At 38.1% G+C, this 21,627-nt stretch overlaps 2 protein-coding genes across 4 annotated transcripts; both read right to left on the reverse strand.

Moving 5' to 3' along the window:
• Positions 1-4,243: 4,243 nt before the first annotated feature.
• On the reverse strand, positions 4,244-6,889 carry LOC135593172 (probable xyloglucan endotransglucosylase/hydrolase protein 28). Its single transcript, XM_065083025.1, has 4 exons — positions 6,505-6,889; positions 6,311-6,411; positions 5,526-5,734; positions 4,244-4,945 (listed from the first exon to the last, which is right to left on the reverse strand). The coding sequence occupies exons 1-4, from the start codon at positions 6,716-6,718 to the stop codon at positions 4,444-4,446; spliced, it is 1,026 nt and encodes a 341-aa protein (XP_064939097.1). The 5' UTR covers positions 6,719-6,889; the 3' UTR covers positions 4,244-4,443.
• Positions 6,890-7,100: 211 nt separating this feature from the next.
• LOC135593171 (potassium channel KOR1-like) lies at positions 7,101-21,627 on the reverse strand. Of its 3 annotated transcripts, XM_065083023.1 has the most exons (14): positions 21,096-21,623; positions 19,670-19,894; positions 19,505-19,568; positions 18,276-18,615; positions 16,852-17,147; positions 16,463-16,543; positions 13,857-13,955; positions 13,278-13,499; positions 12,970-13,158; positions 11,153-11,228; positions 10,767-11,061; positions 10,279-10,400; positions 9,518-9,785; positions 7,101-7,241 (listed from the first exon to the last, which is right to left on the reverse strand). In XM_065083023.1, exons 1-13 carry the CDS (start codon positions 21,359-21,361, stop codon positions 9,523-9,525), a joined length of 2,538 nt encoding a protein of 845 aa, XP_064939095.1. In that variant the 5' UTR covers positions 21,362-21,623; the 3' UTR covers positions 7,101-7,241; positions 9,518-9,522. The 3 variants fall into 3 exon arrangements, with proteins under 3 accessions (XP_064939095.1, XP_064939094.1, XP_064939096.1); XM_065083022.1 differs by lacking the exon at positions 7,101-7,241 and having other exon boundaries at positions 9,375-9,785; XM_065083024.1 differs by lacking the exons at positions 7,101-7,241; positions 9,518-9,785 and adding an exon at positions 10,524-10,608 and having other exon boundaries at positions 21,096-21,627.

The raw sequence follows: 21,627 nt of genomic DNA on the forward strand, positions 1-21,627 counted from the left end.
ATCTGAGATTCCAGATTGCATGCTTACATATATATGAGCCAAATGATAGCCACGGAACATACATCGGTGAAAGGAATTATTACTATAGGTTTTGTAAACATAGGTCGAAAGAGCCAATGACAAAGCCAAAGGGCTCGGAAATCTTATGTGCAGCAATGAACTGATAGTTAAGCTCCCTCGGTGGCCGCTTCAGTCATTAGCCTTCTTTGCAGCAATGCTATTTGGCTTCCTCCTCGACATGGCATCATCCACGCTGGACTCTCTCATCAGATCTGTTCTTTACGTGAGATTGTAAAACCATTAACATTTCCCAAGGAGTGTCATGACATGCATATAATGTGACTGCAGCATAAACAAAGAGAAAGCCAACTTACATGATCTCTGGTTCTGTTTAGTTCAGATACAGGAAGCCGATCCCCTAAAATCACCGTTATCTTCCTAAAGAACTCATCATCAGTTGACGCAAAGGCCTGTGAAACAGCCATGGAACCAGCAAAATCAATGGAACAAGCACGATGGATGATCCAAAGAAGCTACATCAAACACAAATGTTCTGCTACGGACGTACCTGGAACTCAAGATGATGGCGGTAGAGCAACTCCTTGTCTATCGGAGAAATGTGGTTTTGCACCATAGCGTACACCACAGTATATAGCATCGGGTGTGCCACATCTGGAAGTGCCACGTACATTTCTCTCTGAAATAGACGGTCAATGATGTAATAATTAGGGCGGCTTAAACCTCACCGACCGAAGCATTCATATCGACAGTAACATCAGAGGAGAGAAGGTCGGGACGCTCACAGGACCAGTGAGCCGATTGAAATCTGGAATGTTTCTTATCGGATACTTGTCAAAGCGGACATCCCTTAGATCAAAGAAGTACGCTGCCACAAGCAAGAACGAAGATCTCATTCAAAGAAGATGATCTAATGTCTTGGGTTCTGATCATCACATACCTTGGAGATTCGGTGGCAACTTGAAAGCGACAACATATTTAGGAAGAATAAGAGTACGACTGTTTGCATGTCTGGCCCATACCACGTAACACCTGGGTTCAGCATGGTTGTCCACCCCAGAATCATACTTATCGCTGCTGGGTGAGTTTTGCTTGGAACCAGGCCGGACTAGTTCCTCGTTTCCCAAGATGACTTGGCATAGCAGCATGCACTGTACTCCGTTCTGGTCAGCACCACAAAGATTGACGCTGCAGAAGTTTTCGAAAGAGCCAAATCACACAGTTGTATCGAAGCAAGAAGCAGCAGTAGTTACTATCACCCAAAACAAAGAACCTGGAGAAGGAACGCCCGCATGGCGTAAGGTAGATGCCGCTGCCGAAAGCTGCTCCTGCGGTGGGTGCGACCGCCGACCCAAATCCATGGGCCAGAATTCTGAAGATTTCCTGCGTCGTTGATCCAAACCATGCGTCCTTGACATTTGCATCCCCACGCTTCTCTATCCTGGATCTCAGCTGACTCTCAAATGCATGGTGTTGCACTAGAGCGGAAGTATCTTTTGGAACATACTCGAGTATGCACAGTACATTCTCGGGTTTAACAAAGGATGGCATCCCCGAAAGGAAAATTTTCCGTATGAGGACGAAGGTTGAACTGTCCCTCTGCAGATTCTGTACGTTAGCCTCCGGGGCAGGAGGGGGCGGAAGAGAAGACGCCTGTGGCCTGACCACACCAGAAACCTGCTCGCTGGGTTCATCGGCTCCCTCGTCGAATGATTGGCTAGGGAAGAAGCATCGATCGGCCTCGTCGATCCATGCCACGGAGTTACGTTTCTTTGTCGTCAAGTTCGACATGACCATGCATAATAGGTCAACAAGCACTAGCTCGCAACCAAACAAGGCGTACATACAGGGCATCTGGTGGCGGCATCCGTTGATGATCACCTTCCTCTCCGACTCGGGAAAATCCGTCCACTCGCCACGCTTGTAGTACAGGATGCGGCGGGGCAACCCGCTCTTTAAATAGTTGACGCAACTCTGCTCGTCGGGCTTCCCATGCCAACAGGTGAGGTTGCTGACAGATGCACGTCTTGGATCCATCGCAAACACAAGCTAGAGAACGAGAAAGGAAAGCAAATCCCTGCATTGTGAAACCCCGAAGGCCGAACAAACCTCATTGACCATGAAAAGACTAAATACAATTCAGAAAGAAAAGAAGAAAAGCTTTTATCACCCAAGGAACAACAATGGTGACCTTAGACAAATCAAGGAAGAACACCTTCTCTTTGATCCTCTCGAGCTTCCGATGCTTGCGTTGGCCTTGGAGAGGAGACTAAGGAGGGTATATAAAGGAGTTGGAGAGGGGAGGGTTTGGAAAATTGTAGTACCCAAATGGAAGGGAAATGCACTTAGTAATAATGTACTCAGTTATCTGCCAATTTAAGAGGATAACTTTTCTTATGGACCATAAAATCTCTATGCTTGAAACCATGAAGAAGATACCACAATTTTTTGGATTTAATTCAAATATAAAATGACAAAAATAGTCAATCTTTTTATGCAAGTTGAGTGGATCTATCTATTTTAGTTGTGTATTCTATTTAAGATTATATTCTATAATCAATTATGGTATAGATTAGGCAACTACAAGAAAGAAAGAATACATGCATATTACTTCAATAATGATAATAGAAATTTGATGTGCATAAATAAAAGTCCTCAATTATTTGTGTTAATTTTCTACCACGCAGCGGTGATATCAATAAAGCAAATGGACGCATTTTAATGTATATTTTCTTGATGTTTATGAGATGTAAACACGATTCGTCTATCATCATACAAAAATTCTTGAATGTTATGTTTTCAAATTAGCTAGAATAGATTTTTTGTGTAATTATTATTTTTTATTTTGATTTTTCAAACATAGTGTTAAAACAAGAGAAAGTCTAAATGCATAGCTTATGATTTCCATAAGATAATCACTATAAAAAATCCATAATAAAAACAACATTTTGAATGTTTTTTACAAGTTCTAAAATATACTTTTTAGATTATTTTATTTGTTAGGCTTGGTTTGATTTGGTTCGATTAAATTTTAACCGGTTTGAAATCAATCCATCTTCAAACTTTTCAGTTGGATAACTTAAAAGTCTGAGAAATAAATTTTATATTTTAATATAAGAATATTATAATTTTATAAAAATCCAAAATACATATCAACATAAAATTCATATATTTTTAGTTTTAAAAAATCAATTACAATATTATTTTTGCAATATATAAACATAAAATATTTTAAAATATCAAATGGACCATAAAATAAATTATTTTTATAATTTAAAATAATGTTTAGACTATAAATACATAGTTATATTTTATTATATATTTTAATATAACCAAAACTATTCAAATATTTATACATTTATATATATTTTTTAATATGATACATGCATTTTTATGCCTTCCAAAATATATTTCAATTTTTTATAAATCTTAAAAGATTTTTTTCATTTCATATAATTATAGTTTTAATTTTTTTGTTAATTTGGTTAGGTTTAATTCATTGCACCAATTCTTAATACATTGATCCTTTTTTTGTTTGAGAAATCCATCCTGCCTTGAATAAAAAATATATACAATAAAATTAACAAAATAACAAACAATAATTAAGATGAAAAGCCAAAGTGAGATAACAAAATTTGGAAAGGTCTTTATCAGTTTCCTACTCAAGATGTCTTCTTTCATGTGTTCTTCTTTCCTATGCAAGTGGAAGGCATATTCTATGCAGGATGGATAACCTGCATGCATGGTAAAATTACAAAGGAGTCTCTCCAACACTATCCATCCACTCCACTTCTATTTTTGTCTCAACCACCTACTTATTTTGCATATGATAAACTTCAAGTGATTCAAATGAGTAGATGGGTTAAGATGAAGGTTCCAAGAATAACCAAGGTTTCTGATAGGTACCTTATCACTTTCATATTTGTAGGGTGTCCTCTTTTGCAATACAAAAATCTATGGAGCATTACTTGGAGAGAAGGTAGGGTTCTGATAGATAGGTGCCTTATCACTCACATATTTGTAAGGTTTCCTCTTTCCAATACAAAAATCTGTAGAGCATTACTCACATATTTTAAATCATAGCAATGTTGTATCACAGACATTGCCAAAGTTCACAAAATGATACCTACACTAATTTTGCCTGTCCTGACTAGCAGATTAAAATTTGCTAACCTTTCTGATTTTGTGAATTGTGTTCTTCCTGTTATTTCGGGTGAACGGATCATTAGCAATCAAGTATGATAATATACATATAAAATGAAGACAGTGGCATCAAAACAGTATTGGCCAGCAACAACTGAAACCTAGCATCGAAATACCAATGGATATAACTGATCTAAACATCTCTACATGATAAACAAACCTCAATTGATCCTCACACTATACAGCGCAAATTCGGTCTACTCCAACGAGAAGTAATTAGACTTAAAATGCAGCATCAGCTTGGGTCACTCTGCTGTGCTTGTTTTGGCCTCTCCTGCGGCGACCCCTGTGGTCTCCAAGTTTCACACCATCCCGTCCGTAGAACAATCTTGCTTCGATCTGATCGGCATTGCACTCGGGTGGAGGGATCGGGTACCGGTCACGGTCATAGCAATAATAATAGGTCATATGTCTCCTACGAAATCGATCCATAAGAGCTTGTTGCTCCAGTGACATTGTCAATGAATCAGAGATGGCAGTGTCAGGCTTCTCACAATCTGAAGAATGATCCATGGGGTTCACTGCACAACCACCGATGATAAGATCTTCGAATTCAGCAACATACGGTGCATACTTATAATTGACTTTGTAGCGGCCGCCCGAAGTAGCCCAGGTAGAACCATCCCAAATGGTGGCATAGAGGGTCATTGGCTTGGATGGGAAGCACCCACCAATGGCCCCAGTCCTCACTATTTCCCTGATTGGAATGTTATCAATGGAGAATCTGCACAATAAGATGAAGTTAAGTAAAATGATACATAAGCCTGGCAGCACTAAATCTAGCAAACCATGTATGCATCATTTGTTATGTGGCTTTTGTTTCGTTATAGTGCTTTGCGATAGTTGAACTTTATCAAAAGAGAGCCAAAGGAAATGAACGCTGGTCGATGCTTTCGGAACTTCAAGCACTATTCATGTCAAGGAAGAATAAGATTATAAAATGAGTAAGAAACCTAACACAAAACTGATAGGGAGAATATCAAATTCAAGGAATAGTAGCAAAATGGTCATTGGAACTTCCTTTAAAACTTAGTACCTTTCTACTAAATATTTAGTCCAAAGAAAAATGAAAAGACTACACTTAAGAATATAAAATGATAAATATTACCAAGTGGACAATTTCACCAACATTTTCAACATCAAAACTTTCAAAAACAATGTTTTCTTTGAATATCAGGAAACAAACAATACACTGAATCGCCGAGGAGAAAAAAGATTAATCATATTCAAAATAACCAAACAATTTATAGTTTTTTTTTTCTCTTCTTGTATAAACTTGTAATCTTCCAACTATCAGGACTTACATTATCCTTTCGTGGTTCCATAGGATGGAGTACTGATGGAAATCCTCAGTTGGGTCGAACCAGAGATCATATCTCTCTTCCCTTCCAACAGCTGTGCTACCATTTCCATAGACATTGGTCTGAACTCTCCACTCCCTCCCTCTTATGTTTCCCAAGAACTCAAAGTCCAATTCATCATGGGTCTTCGCATATACATCCCCATTCGACATCTGCAGCTCAAGAAAATAAAATGGGAAATGCTAACCAAATTTTGTATCATCAAGACCATTAGTAGAGATTAAACCAAGAAGACAGAAGAAACAGTCCGAATAATCGTAGAAGCCTTGGCCTCCAGCACCTAAGACAAAGGCTAAATGCTAATTATCACTTCAGAAGGTAAATAAGTTGTTTGTATGTTTATTATAATATATGGCAGAATCAAACGTCTACTGCAAGGTTCTGAAATAAAAACAATTTATGTATACTCGTTGAAATAAGAACCCCAAATGAGGGGCTAAGAGCAAAAGATAGCAGAATTTGTAGCGCAACATAATAGTCTAATTGGAAGTCCAATGCAAAAACGTATGCCTATGGCCAATTGAAGATTACCGAAAGCTGACCAAAAAGAAGGGAAGAAAAATCACATAGGCTATTCAGATTAGTGTGATGGATCAAACAAAAAACATTTGCATCTTTGGTGACAAATACATATCGTGGCATAACACAGGATATCATAGAAGACTACATATGCACAAATGAGCCCAACAAAGATTATACTGATGAGAAGCCTATGTGGAGAAGCATACATAGAAAGCGACAACGACGCCGGCGGCGTAATCGGAAGGAAGCTTGATGGAGGCGCTGAAGAAACCATGGAGATATAGGTCCTGGGACGCGAATCCAGCACCTGAGGCGTTCACAAAGCGGCCACATTTTCATCATGTAACATGAGGAAAAGATCAAAAGGTGCGATTTTGAAGAAAAGGAGAGGTAGGAAGACCTGTTCGCTCGTCGAGGGAGATGTGAACCCGCTTCCCGTCGCGGAGCAACATCAGATTGCCATCGCCGAAGAGTTGGGTGTACCCCTGTTCGAACGACAGAGTCGGAAGGCTATGCGTAACACCAGCAGACGCATCGGACAAGAACAAGGACAGGGGAGAGCAGGCAAAGAAGCAGAGGAAGAAGAAAGCTGAAGGAAACAAAGAGCTCAACATCTCTCTGCTTACTCCCCTGTGGGTTAGTTCAAATAAAAAGAGGAAAAGAGCCTCCTTTCTTTGCCCTCTCTGTTCTCTAAAGAGAAGAAGAGAGGAAGAAAGGGATGGGAGTGGAAAGGGGAAGCAAAGATTGGCTTTTAATAGCGCAGGGAGCAACCCGTTCACGACTTCTCATTGCTGCTCTTCGGATGCTTGCAAGAAGGTTTCGGTGAAACAATAATCATAACAAATAAACGAAATATTTGGTGAAAAATGTGATCTTTATTTAGTGGAACCATTGAGATTCACTCCTTGTTTGACAAACAAACACACACCCTCTCAGTTTGTCCTTTTTCATTTCTTTGATGTTCTTCTACCTTGATGTCACCGAACAGCAAACACAGCAATGTGGATATCTGATTCCAGTTCTGCATAGCTCATTCCATCCCCACATGGGATATCATGCAACTCCCAAGAATATATGGGGCCCTGTCTCCCTCACAGATGAGCTGTGATAAGTGGCTGCAGCTGAAGCAATCATTTCCTGCAAGTTTTCTCTTTTACTTTCTTTCTTGGCAGCAGCATGGTAAGATTAGATCAACCTAATTAAACCCAGTGGACAGAATGCTCATGTGTTTTGCTATCCGTAGTTCATAGGGGAGTCAGAGATAAAGAAGTATTAGACTCGATGATGATCCGTGAAAATGATGAATAGACGTTGAGAATATGTAAAAGAACAAAAGAGAAGAGAATAAGTCTGTTCTAATTTAGCTATTTATTTCACTTGGTAAAATGTTAACGATAACATTTAATGGCCTAATGATACAACATCTAACATCTACATTTGACCAGGAAACACTGAGTATATATATATATTCTCTCTCTCTCTCTCTCTCTCTCTCTCTCTCTCTCTCTCTCTCAATCTTTTCTGCTAGCAAATGCTAAATCCTAATGCACCAAGTAGATGCAACAAATTGAAGCGCAAGCAATTTTTGAACCGATGCATATGAGGAGAAAAAGCAACGGAGAAGAACAGAAAGACAAAAGGAACAGGTAAGTGAGTGGTCAGGTTGAACAAATGAGGTATGAAAGCTGAGATGCCCCTCTCAAGTCGTGAGAACTGTACAATGCCATGGAACACATGGCCATGATGCAGCAAAAGTAAAGGTGCTTTGGTCCAATTTTTTCAGTGACCGAGCGCAGAAAACAAACAAAAGAAAAAGAGACAAGGCTGGCATCATGTCCTGTGAATTATTAGGGAGGGTCAAACAATCGAGCCAAAGCGGGACAGATCCCTTTGTCACCGAGAGGGTGATGAGCTTGCAAGCACTTCACCGGTTCCTAGGTCATCGGTTTGGCTTGAACGAAATGATAGCTCATGTCCAAGGGGCGAGAACGATGTAAAGATACACAGTTGGAAGAGAAAGGAAAAGAAGGAAATATAGCGAAGCCAAGCTCATGATGTCTATTAAATGGGTTGGTAGTATGTCCTTTGAGGCATCAAATGAGTGAGTATGATGATGAAGAAGATACAACCAGTTTCTTATTAGGGGCATCAATTGAGTAGAGAGAAATAAATATATATATAACCTTTCTTTCATTGTGTGTGATACTGGTACTTTAGATCACATAAATAATGACAAGGATTTCCCTCCAGTACAAAGTATATGAGCATGCACATACATGCACTTGAGAAGAAGCCTGTTGATAAAAAGTTTGCATTTTGTATGGTTATCATTATTATTAGTCTTCAGATATTAAAGATCCTCTGCACATGACATTTCTCATGTACATATGAACAAAAGTACCCCCTTATCTACGTGCCTGTGCATCTCTCATGTATTTAAATCTTGTACAGTTCGATTAATATGATCCATCTCTAACCCTAAACCCTATATGTATGTGAGATTGATGCAACTCGGATCACGTTGGAAGCATCCTTGGCTGAGATAAGGCCGAATTGGGGATGAATCAAGATAGCAAACTACTTATGCAAGCCCATCCAATTCAATCAAGTATCCACCTCAAAAGCAAACTACTGTTTTGAGATGAGAATATAAATAGAATCAAACAATTCATGTGGTGAAGACGGGATCTATCAACAACTAAGGTCTATCTTATTACATCAGATGACATCTTTGCTACTTATCCATTAGTGTTCCCCAGACAACGGATGATGTTTTTTTAATATCAATATATGTATCCAATCCGCTTAAGCCGGATCTTCAAGATATTAAGTATGGATTGATACAAGTGAAAATAAATAAATATCTGAGTTAGAATTTCAACTTCGTCAAGTATTTTGATAAATAGTTAATTCCAAGAAAAAAAACATAAAGACAAAATTCAACAGTATCATTATTAATAAGAAGGAAAAATGTAAGATCATCTGCAGTAAAAAAAATGGGTAAAATATTTATGTAGGCCGGCAATTTGTTGATCTCGAGTCCGATCCTTCGCTTCTTTTTTGTTAGGCGTTGGGGACCTTAACATATCGAATGTGATGATTGGGGTTCCATGATGCATCCCTTTGATTGGGAAAAACATCTATTTTACATCATATTAAAATTAATGCCTTATTTATTTTACATCACCTAATTATTTTACATCCCTTTGTGGGAGTAAATGTAACTTGATTCATGCCTGTAATACATTGCATACTTACGAAGCTGTAAGATTGTAACAACAAATATGTATTCGGTGATATGCTTGGATTTGGAGTGTTGGTTTTGACAAAAGAATACTAGGAAATGAATTATATGAATTATTATACAGATAAATATAACTGATATCTGAGGTGAGCGAATATTGGATGCCTACCCGAGCTAGGAATTGTTCATGTCGGTAGTATTGTGATCTGCAACCAGGTACAACTTCTGGTTGTCGGAGATCATGGCTGCATCAGATATGCTGCCTCCATCTTCTGATAGTATGCGTGAGCCTGAGCAATTCAATAGCTCATTTGAGGATTTGATGAGCTCTTCTATGGTGTGAGGGATCCACAGCACTACGCCCTCTCTTCTCTTTTCTTCGGGGTCCCATGGGTGAAAAGGAAACACAGTGCATCTCCTCCGAGGCTGTGTTTTGTCTGAGGAAAGAAAAGAATGTCAAACGGTTATTCACAGATTATAAATAGTAGATCAGGAATCTTGTGAAATGTAACATTATACTTCGGTCAGGACGACAGTGGTTGAGCATGGTTTTAATAGTCAGCCTGACATCAATATTGACATACCAAAATATTGACCAATATATTGATTTGTACATGATGAAAATAAACTATTCAGCAAGTGGTACCGAGCAATATGGTCCTCTATTAATGCTTATTTAAACTGATAAACAACCGATAAACACATATTGGTTCAACAGGTTTAAAATGATAGGTTTATGGGGTATGAGCAATTAAGATGCTGTTGCAAGATGAACAAACAGTAATAAAAAGCATAATTTTGGCGTTAATTATGTATTTTGCCTCGAACCAAAAGTTTGTGATAAGAGTAATTTATCCTTAAAAACATTCCTAATTTTGAGAATAAGATCTATGGGAAGTCTTTGGAATATAAAAGCTAGGATGCATATACCTTTAATTTCTTGAGCACACTCAGGAACCATGGATAGCTCATCAGATTTTGCGTTTTCCAGCAGCGACATCATGGATCTGTTTCGACTCTTTACTGCTTCATCTAATGGAGTAGTTCCCCACCTGTAATTTAGCAATTATTTTAAGGAATATTAGCATGTATAACAATTACTGCCATTAGATTTTTAAAAGAGGAAAAAAAAAGACAGAAGAAAGTTCCGGAATGAATGTGCAATGTCTCCTGACCTGTGTATGACTTTGTGTTTTATCATGGCAAACAATACAAATTTCAGACATTCTCCATTCTTGAAGCATAAATATGGTAATTATCCTGGGAATGAATCCGCAATATCATGGCATACTAAAAGAGTTCCACAAAACATGATAATCCGTTGAATGTTAAGAAGTCTAAGTTCCTAATTGAACATCAACTATAAAAATGGGCACAGATCAAACAGATTCAGAATAAGTAGAATATCAAGCCAGTACCTGTCAATAGCAAAGACACTTGCCCGAGCCTCTACGAGCATTTTTGCAATTGAATACAATCCCTCGGCAGCAGCTATATGGAGAGGTGTACGTTGATCATAATCTTTTGAGTTTGAATCTATTCCGTACTTTAATACCCTTCTTATAAAATCTGAGTCCCCCCTTGCAACAGCTGTACAAAGATGGCAACCAGGTTCCCCAATATTTAGCCTGGCCCCTTTGCTGAAGAGTAAAGAAGCCACACGATCATGTCCCTGCTTAACGGCTTCTAACAATGGTGTGTTTCCAAATTTATCTGATTGACATGAACGTGATATAAGTTATAGAAACATGAAGATATTATAGCATGAAGCAAATTGACTTGTACAAAAGCTCAAAAAAGGTACCTGAAAGATTGACATCTACGCCTTCTTGAAGGAGGAACAAAGTGATATCCTCGTGCCCTCTTGAAGCCGCAAGATGCTGACAGGAAATAGTTTGAGTTAGGTCGTTCATCTTGAAAGCTGAATAAAAATAGGAAGCAATGAATTTGGTACTTTTGACATCTTAGAAGCAGCCAATCATATGGAATAATTAGTAAGTGTTATGTGTAAAAGGAGTCATATGTCTGATAGTTGAAACATATGATAGATGCTTCTGTTTCTCTAAAAGGTTCCTAATTATAACGCTAGTGATGTATGTTCCAGTTGGTAAGGCATGCACTTATTTTATAGACCATGATACAAACCTAATGTATATCATGAAAGCAACCTACTTTCAACTTGCATGAGCAAGTTTAGCACAATCGAAGAAGAATTATCTAAAGAATATTTGTATGTGTATATGTGCATGTCAAGGTGATCAAACATAGAGCATAGAAGTAATTAATGACATGAAGCCAGTGATTTAAAAGGCACCACGGTCTGAAAACGCCCGAGGTGCTAGGCGCTCGCTCGAGCGAAGCAAGACGCTAAAATATAAAAATATATAATATAATTAATAAATATAATTATTTAAAATTTTAAATTAAAATATGCTATTAAATTAAGAAAATCTAAGATACAAAATCACAATGTCACATTAACAAAAAATTTTAAAATTTAAAACAATAAAATTTTATATCAAAGTCATTCATTACAATCAATATTATCGTCATTTTCACATAAATCATCTTCATTGAATCTTTTTTTGATGTTATTGGAGACTCTATTGAGTTGCTCTATACACTTGTCATTTATCTTGAAACCTAACAATAATTTCAAATAAATAAAAATTAACAGTATTAAAATCAAAATAATATATTATTAATCTATTAACGGTATTGAAAATTAATAATTTCAAATAAACCTAATAATATTAACAGTATACAGTATACTGTTAACAGTATATTGTATACTGTTAACAGAAGGAGAAGAAGGAAGTGTAAGGGGGTGCTGAGCCTGCTGACTGAGAAAAGAGGAAGCGGCAGCGGCGAGCGGCAAGCAGCGACAGCAGGAGCGGGTGCAGGAGTGGCGAGCAGCGGGAGGCATGAGCGGCGACAGCGGCAACGTTTGTGAGCAGCGACAGCGGCGAGCGGGAGCAGGAGCAGCGGGAGGCGCGAGCGGCGACAGCAGGATCGGGATCGGGATCGGGAGCGGCAACGAGGGTTAGGGTTGGGTTGTCACTGATATCGGTTTTAGTTGGTTTGATTGAACCAACTAACCACCGGAGACCGAACCAGGACCGAACCAGACCTAAAATCCTGGTTCGGTCGCCTTGGTTAACCCAGGCGCTCGCCCGAAGCGCCCAGCGCCTGGGCTCGGGCGAGCGCCCAGGCGGCGCCTCTTTGAAGCGCGCCGCCTGGAAGATTAGCGAGGCGCTCGGGTCTCACCTCGCCTCGCCCGAGCGCTTAGGCGAGCGCCCAAGCATTATGGATTTATAATTTATAACTCAGCTGAAAGAGGACTTCTAAATTATTATAAACTAATCAAAGAACTAGAAGATTATGCTTTGGCAGAATTTTAAGTTTATGATGTCCTTTTTCCAATGTAACTTCATTTTATTCAATCAAACCTTCTTATTAAGGACCATGGTAAACCAAACATCTAGAGAATCATGCCAGATCTTTTGACCAACAATGAAAGAGAACATGAATGTAGAACTTGATCAGAATCCAAAAGAGAATATTCTGTATGTAATACAAAAGTAAGAATCAGATTTCAAGTATTGTCTGCTAATTCCATACCAAAGGTGAACGCCCATCATAATCTGTCTTCTTGGGATCAGCTCCCGCACTGATTAGACCTTTTAGGTAATTCAGATCTCCACCATAAGCAGCATTATTAACCCTTAAAGCATGCTCAGCTTCTTGTTTTCCAATATGAAATGTGATATCAGATTCCAGTTGCTTGATATGGCTATTTGACTCATTGCCCTTCCACAATGAAAATTACCATGTTAATGAACAGTTAGATAACATATGAAGGTTCTCAAAAACAATTGTGTTGTCAGCATAACAAAGAGATTCTAACACGATGATGAATGAAAATTTACCTCAAGAAGGTTATTCAAGATTGTCCTAGCATCCACAAAATATATTTCCAGAATATTTGTGAAAAGTTGTTTATCAATACGCAAGACTGTACAAAATTCACGGACACGAACTGTGTAAGGCTGAGGAATGTTGCAAAGAATGGCAAGTTCTCCAAATGAGTTGTCAGACTCCAATTGTAGAATCGCCTCTTCTAATCCATTTTCAACAAGCTTAATTCCATCCTGGTGTTTGAAAAGTGTGAGAAATAGATGGAGCAATGTCAGCCATTATGCTATCATCTCATTTGGACTTCAGTACCTAACTAAAATATAATAGGTCACGGTAAGAGACCATAGTATACCAGACATCCGAGGTGGAAAATGCATATATGCAAAACATCTATGTGTCAGATTATCCTAGGTGTCATATCATCCAAGTTATGAACACAGGCTAGAACAACAAAGTGCTCATTTTAGCAATTGCTGGTTATGCCACTATTATATTATTTGAGATTCATAGTCCCTTATTACGTCCATAGATTGGATTCTGACAGATAAAATCATAAAAGAGATGCATGCTAACTAGATTATGATCATTACCAGAACACCATGCAAGACAAAATACAGTTGATCTACTGTGTTGCCCTGTTCCAATATCACTTCACCTGGAAGGAATGACTCCTCCTGTAGCCTGATTACCTGCCACATGATATCACATTATAAGCTGTTTTTATATTTCAGTGAACTATAGAAATCATCATCTTGGACAAGATAAGAACTAGGCTCAACAAGCTCCATGGTGTAAAAATCACAAGCCCATAACATTATAGGCAAAAAAGGCATTTCAGCTCAGTAGAAGATTTCTCAGAACAAGAAGCAAAATCTCCTTAAATTTTTGGCAATAAGATGCACGAAATATTAGTTCAGATGTGCATGCATAGGCACAAGAAAATACAGAGGATAATTGAGAAAACTCCAGAATGTTTCATAACACTAATTTAATTTATGGTTCACCTTCAATATGAATGGAATCTTTGCTGATAGCTGACCATGCACAGGCATGAGAAAATACAGGAGATAATTAAGAAAGCTTCAAAATGTTCATGACACTCCTATAAAGATCTATGGTCCAGCTTCATTATAAGTTTATAACTATGGTATATATTAAGCTAATAGTAATTTAAGTCCATACCGAGTAATACAACCTGATGCCTACAAGAACAGATAATGAAATTTGGGACAAATTCAACGAGAGATTTAGGTTTTTGTTTATGTCTTGGAGGAGTTTAAAACAAAAAACTGGAAATAAAAGGCTCTTTACATCCAGGCCTAAAATGTATGAATCTATATAGATAAAAAATGACTAGAGCTTAAGTTTGTTATGCATGTGATGCAGGAGTTCAACAAGAAAAAAAAAGCTCTTTATATCCAAATTTCTTGATGAGCAACGGTGATTGGCACATTTGATCTAAGCAATAATTTATAGGACACCTTATAAAGTTATCAGATTTCATCAATTTGCTTCAGTTTAAACATTTGCTTTAATTCAATGATTTTTTGATGTTGCATGGGCATTTATCTATTTTCATGAGTGTGAAAGCACAAGAAATACACATGCCTAGGTGAGGTGGTCTGGCTGTTAACTGTTGTTGCAAGCATAAGACCAGAATACCACCTGATAACAAATACAGCAAACATATAACTTGAAGCACCAAGAAAATTATCATAATTTCTAACGCAGCTATATCACAGGATATTAACATAACAGACAAAGTAACATAGTAATGCAAATACATACATATATATATATATATGTAAGCATTAATTAGTTTAAAATCTGTCAATCAATCTAGTGCAGCTGTCTGTCGGACATTAGTTTAGAACTACTTCAACCATGATAGTGCCTAGAAATTTTGAATGCTAATGCAAGTAATTGAAAGAAACTAGAAAATAAAACTAAAACTGCAAAGGCTAAGTTGAAACAAGTAATGGCGAACTTAACAAATAACATAGTCTTCCTCAATTTTATCACAAAATTAATGTACTAGATAACAAAAATCATCCAACTGTAATAATGGAGCCATGTTAATATAATGATAACAAAAGAAAAAAAGGAAGTTCAGATGTCAGATGTACTAATAAGTTACAAATACACATGAGAATTTTACTTGAGTTGTAGCACTAGCTCTGTAAGGTAGTAAAGATGAAATAAAATGACAAACTATCATGAAAACAATAAATCAAGTTTATTATGAATCTCATTTGGCAAGGGATCTATCATAACACTGGTTACCTTATCCTTGATCTAGTAGAGAGTATTCATCATTTCATAAGGAAATTTGAGCCTTCATAAATCTTCAGAAAGTGATATAAAATGAGCTTCTAAGCATCTTCTTCCTTCACAAAATACTATTTCACAACCTATCAGCTAGAGCATGCTTAGATTTTTGAGATGGTGCATCCTTGTTAAGCCTGTGATGGCACAGTAGGTTTATAGAAGCTCTTTTCACAAACATCATACAAGCTAAATTAATAACATAATTGTCAACATGGTTTCAAATTTCAAGTAAGATACAGCTGCATGATTGAGGTTGCTGTAGAGGAGTTCCCAAAATGTCAAGGCTTTTAAGAATGTATCTGCCTTGACGGATATCGTTAAGATCAATTTATTGCTCTATTTTTATTTCTCTATGTTGGCCACCTTGAAATAGCAGCTAAATGCACTGAGGTTCTCATTGAAGCTGGTTTTGGAAGGGTGAGTTTTATAAAGCCTTACCCCTGCACATGAGGAGATGAATTTCAAGATTTAGATCCATAATGCCTAGTTTCAGTGGGGCAACCCTGTATTGTGGCCCACCCTGTACATGTAAGCAGCCTTACAGGTAATTTTTTAATACCATGTTATTCTCCAACAGTTCATGAAATCATAAATAAATCAACCTATAAATCAATCATAAAGTATAATCTAACTTTAAGTTTCTTTTATAACTAATTTTTCAGAAAGGCCGAACTAAAATATCCTGGGATCATGAAGGCAACATGAACATTTTGGATGATAAGAGGGCACTCGGTATTTGCATGAATGAAGCATTCAAAGAGTAGAATTTCATCTCTTGAAAGCCTTGCTTAACATAAAGTCCAACATAATGTAGATAAACTTAGCTTATTTATATAAATTATTTAACAAATAAGCAGGGGAGGCTTACAATCTGATTTTTGAACTCTGCTGAGCATCCCTTGAACAGCGGAAGTTTTTCGATATAAGGTTTATATAAAGCTTGAAAAATCTGCAAAAAAAAGTCCAAAGTTGTTATCAAAGATCAGATTATAGAAAACATTGTCAACAATGCACATGATAATATGAACACAGTACTGTGACCATGCAACTCAACAAAAGTTAGTATGCTAGAAACTTTTCCTACACTCAATAGCTCTGTGCATCATCTGTAGAACTGAAAGTCTGAAACTACAAGTAGAACTCAATAAAGTAAAAAACTGAAACAAGACAAAATGGAAACCATATGAATTATGAAGTGTCTTGCATAACTGTTCTATTTAGTATCCAGTATGGTCCTGGGATCCTTGTTATACACACCTTAGCACGAATTGAGGCTGGAATATCTTGGAGAACTGAAGCTTCAATGTAGATGTTCTCATACTGCAATCGTACATGTCTTTTAATCTGGTCACGTATGTCCTTTCCTAATCTGTTTTTATTCATGTATTTAATCAGATCTTTCATTTTGTCTCTGTATCTTTCTGTCTTTGATCCTTTCACAATCAGCGCAGTCATATTACCAAGAAGGTATGCTCCCAGAATCATATCGAAGGAGACATAGATCATGATAAATACCATTTCTCTGGGATTGACTGCATGTACATCTCCATAACCTGTTGCCACCAAAATACCAAAATGACTGATTCACAAAAGAAAGAAGAAAAATAATAATAAAACATGAAAACGATGAAGAGTTTGTGAGATAGATCACTATGTAATAATGACATTAAATGTAGATGATCCTTCAAGAAAGTTGGAAATTGTACTGGGAAAACATATATGGTTAAAAGAAATATGATGGTCAACACAACTATCACATATATTTGAATGTCTTATATGTAACACTTATCTGACATTTCTCATGCAGATTCCAAATGGCATTAAAACTTTGCTTTTTTTCTTCTCAAGTAAAAATATCCAGAATGGCAGAGTACGATTAGAAATTAGCCTAGAACAATGTAAGGATAATCTAATATTCTTTTTTTTCTTTAATCCAGACAGGTTTGCCTACTAAAGTCCAGTGTAGTCATAGCAGAATAAATTTGCTATCCTAGTCATTTGAAGTTTTCACTAACTTCTCTTTCAAAAAAATGTCCTGAATGTCTTTAGTAGCATCAACCTAACAAGTTTCCATCTTTTTTTTATTAAAGATTTATTACCTTCTTGACTAATCAGTTCGTCCTTTTTTATTTGGGCTCGTGGATCTTTCCAGTTACTAGATTCCAGTTTTTAGAACATTGCTAATTATTTGAAGCAACCATCACTATGACTAAGCCTTTTCTAACTTACTCATTTCAGTTTCAAAAGAATGATCTTTTGCTGTCTGGCTCTCTATATTTTTGGCATATGCATAAACTGAACTGAATCATCTTTTGATATGTGTTCAGCTGTAAAGAACATGTTAGGCTTTGAAGTCTAAAGTAAGTTCTGCAACCATCTACTGAATGAATTGTAAAAACTTGTGTTTTATGTGAAGCTCGAGAATCAGCCTGCAATGAAGTCCTTTCTTATTTTGTCATAAGTTGTATAAATTGCAACCAGCAATTTTCTAAGTTCAATTAGATTTAACATCTAAATTCAACTAAGTGAGAAAAGCCTGATGTCTGTTCAACACTTGCTGCTCTATATTTTAACATGAAAGGCATAATAGAAAGGACTAAGACCATAGAAGAGTGCCACTTTTAGTATTAGTGGAACACTTACTTTCCTAATTATATTTCAAAATCTCAAAGAAAATTTACCAACAGTTGCCATAGTTACAATGGCAAAATATAATGATGTTACGTAGCGCCTCCAAAGATCAATCTCTCTGAAATGTGAGTAGTTGAAATCACCCAGTTGTAAGCTTCCTATCCATGTATACCCTTCCATCGACTCAGGCAGAGTTGTTGCCAAGAAATAGAAAATACAGGCAGCTGTATGCGTACAATAGAGCTCAACAACTAGAAGTTTGACAATTCTTGTGAACAAGTAATTGATGCGAATGTCCTTCTCCATCTTCTGAAAAAAATCCGTGACTCTGCATGCCCGGGTTAATCGGATCCACAGTAGATATCTTATTATTTCTTTATTTCCAGAAGCCTGTATGAGAAAATAAAAAATATGTCAAAAAATTGAGTGACCTTTTTCAGTATATATGCTAGATAACAAATAAAAAATAGGGGTTAAAACAAATAAAAGTAGAGTTAATACAATTAGGAATTGTTTCATGTGAAATCTTCTTTCATTGGGTCAATGTCTTGTACAGTAATGAAATTTGTTCACTTTTTATTTTGTTCTTGAGGACACTCATATTTAGTAGCTTGATGATTGGGATATCTGGACAATTAGATCCATTGACTTTATCTAAATAATTTTAATCTGATCCAACTCAAGCTAACCAGATTTTATTCACTATAATTTGATAATAAAAAAATAATTTAAATAATTCTTAAAATTTATGATTAAATCCTAAATCATTCAAAATGAATTCAAAAAAATGACACTGTATTTATTTGTTTAGTGGCTGTTTTGTTTTCAATGGTCCAAACCTCATTGTCCATATGAAAATGTGTGAAATTATGGAACTTTGAAGTTCCTAACTCCTGTAATTGAATTTATGTATATACACGTAAATTAATTCTTTGTTCATCTTTGCCGAATGTCAAAGCTCTTCCTGAAATTATAAGTTTCACGTGGCTGAAATATTCCTGAATGATGATCATGTGATTGTGTTCCATATCGAGAATAAAACAACTAGAAACTCCAAAACTGATGGACACCTGTAGGGGTCCACAGATACTCTTATTAAAGCTACAACAAAAATTAATTATCCGGACGCATATTTTCTTAAGGAAATTCCTCAAATATCTTCATACAAGAATATAACCTAACACATCCTCATACAAGAGATTGTGTTGGAAATTTTGAATTAAAATCATTCAGTATTTTCTTAGACCAAAAATACAGGGATGAGTAATTAGGAGCATACCTTGTGGATATAATCCCACGGGAAGCAACCGAGCAAGTCAAAAACAAATCTCGACTTCACGTACCTGAAGCATATATTGAGTGAAAATGGAATCTCAGATGAAAAGCATTTCCAAAGTAAACTACAATTGTAAGGCGTAAGGGCAAGAACGGATTATAGGCGAACCGGAAAGCGATGTCGGTTGGAGATTGAACGATGCGGTACGTGTGGGAATCGCGGTAGGCGACGCGGAACTGCACGAAGATATCGATGAAGAAGGCAAACTGTCCAGCGATGTCGAGGAGAAAGAGTTTCTTCGGGAGCCCCCTGAAGAAGGCGAACTCCATGGGCGTGAAGAAGGACGAGTACACCGCCCAGAGCAGTATGAACTGGGTCCATAACTGGTACCACCTGCATCACATCGTCCGTCAGTCCCTCACCGCGAGTTACCGTAACACCATCACGGGCTTAACGGCTTAAGCACGTGTCGGTGTCTTAAGTCGTAACACGGACATGAAGCGTTTGTGTCGGTGGTGAGCACTGGACGCGCGGTAGAGACCCGACCATGATGCTGTTCGCTGCACCCTGTCGCGGCCAAGTCAGGTGAAAGCCGTAATTGCCTCACCCAAGAAACTTATGGCACCCGGCACGGATTTGGCGTCAACAGCTTTGGGCTGGTCGCGTAGGCGGCGGGCAGGAGCTGTACACGTACTGCAGGTCGATAATATTGTTTGTGATCGGCAGGGAACAAACAGTAAGGTGCAGATGGGCAAAGATGAGGAGACGTGCCACTGAGCCCTTCACATCTGGTCCCATGGAAGGTGGTGTAGAGCAACAAATTATTCCCAACTTTTGTCCGTTTGAATTTTGCCATCCCGATTGAAGAGACTAATTGACGTCTACCCTTTTGCTCTCTTTCTCGCATGACACTTCCTGGCAGGAAAGCCGTTCATTTGTACGTTCTGGGCCCTCTTGGTTTTGCCACTTGAAAGTGATGGCTTTCTTTTTTTGCTTTTTTTTCCGTGTGTACATGTGGGGGGAAAGACAACTAATCCTGAAAGCAAATACACCCGTGATTTGCTAGAAAGTGCCCCCTTCGAGTTGGAGAGTCTCAAAAGCTCTACGAGGGTGTAAATTTCACACATCGATAAGAGTTAAGTAGAAAAAGAGTTTTACTTCAAGATCGAACTCTTGGTGAAGAAATTTAGAATCAGAAAAAATAGTTTTAGTCATCCGAATGCTTTTAAATCTACAATGAACATTAGACTCGATCACGACAATTTACTGAGTTAGTTGGTGCAGTCGAGAAATATCACAATCATAAAATGGGATAGATTAAACCTTGTATCCATCTCTTCCGTATTTGTCATATCGATAAGGGGGGATACTTGAAGATCGAACTCTTGGTGAAGGTTGCACGTAGCAACGACCTAGTTGAACAGACTCGCGCGAGTTCGACTTGCTCAGTAAACTCATCCACTTGGGATATTATGACCATTATCTTGTGGTTGTCACGTACTTAATAACGGCCCGATTAACATTTTACGAAAAAAAAATAAGGGAATTTAGAGAAATGGGAAGAAAAAACAAACGGAGAGGGGAGATTGGTTACCGGTTCTCGGGGTGGATGAGGAAACCCTTGAGAAGCGTCTCGCCGCCGTTGGCGCTCCGGCCGAGCCCGAGGCCGAGGAGCCCGAGCCCGAGGCCGGACCGCAAGAACGGAAAGCGGTTAGCCGCGTGCGACGACCCCATCCGCTCCTCCAACTCCATCTCGTACTCGATCTCGTCGTCGGTCGCCGCTGCATCATCCGCCTCCCGGGGCGCGATCGCCAACGTCATCGCCCGCCTCCAGCGGACGCGGGCGGTATCCGCCGCCATGGTCGGGTCTGCCACGAGAGGAGCACCAGAGTATTCACGGGAAGGAGTCCGCCGTAATGCTTTGGAAGAGGGAGCGAGGGAGGGAGGGGGGATATAGAAGTCGGAGTAAGAAGATGGGGGTAAATTTATAGGCGCGAGATCGCGAAAAGAGAGGAGGCTGTTCGACCGGCGGAGAAAGGTGTTCGTACGGCTGACGAGGTTAAGATTTGTGATGTACCGGCGACTCAGCTGACTCGCCTGTAGGGATCCCTATTCATAGTTCTTAG

Source organism: Musa acuminata, chromosome BXJ1-9, assembly GCF_036884655.1.
Source record: "Musa acuminata AAA Group cultivar baxijiao chromosome BXJ1-9, Cavendish_Baxijiao_AAA, whole genome shotgun sequence".
Lineage (NCBI taxonomy): Eukaryota > Viridiplantae > Streptophyta > Magnoliopsida > Zingiberales > Musaceae > Musa > Musa acuminata.

Bases quoted from the DNA above. Each gene is read 5' to 3' on its own strand.
- LOC135593172 (XM_065083025.1), bottom strand. From the start codon at position 6,718: ATGTTGAGCTCTTTGTTTCCTTCAGCTTTCTTCTTCCTCTGCTTCTTT. The intron at 6,412-6,504 runs GTCTTCCTACCT...TGAACGCCTCAG, and splicing joins CTCCCTCGACGAGCGAACAG to GTGCTGGATTCGCGTCCCAG. The intron at 4,946-5,525 runs GTAAGTCCTGAT...CTTATTGTGCAG, and splicing joins TGGAACCACGAAAGGATAAT to ATTCTCCATTGATAACATTC.
- LOC135593171 (XM_065083023.1), bottom strand. From the start codon at position 21,361: ATGGCGGCGGATACCGCCCGCGTCCGCTGGAGGCGGGCGATGACGTTG. The intron at 16,544-16,851 runs GTGTGTATAACA...TTTTTTTTGCAG, and splicing joins CAGCCTCAATTCGTGCTAAG to ATTTTTCAAGCTTTATATAA. The intron at 11,229-12,969 runs GTATGGAATTAG...ATTTCCTGTCAG, and splicing joins ATGATGGGCGTTCACCTTTG to CATCTTGCGGCTTCAAGAGG.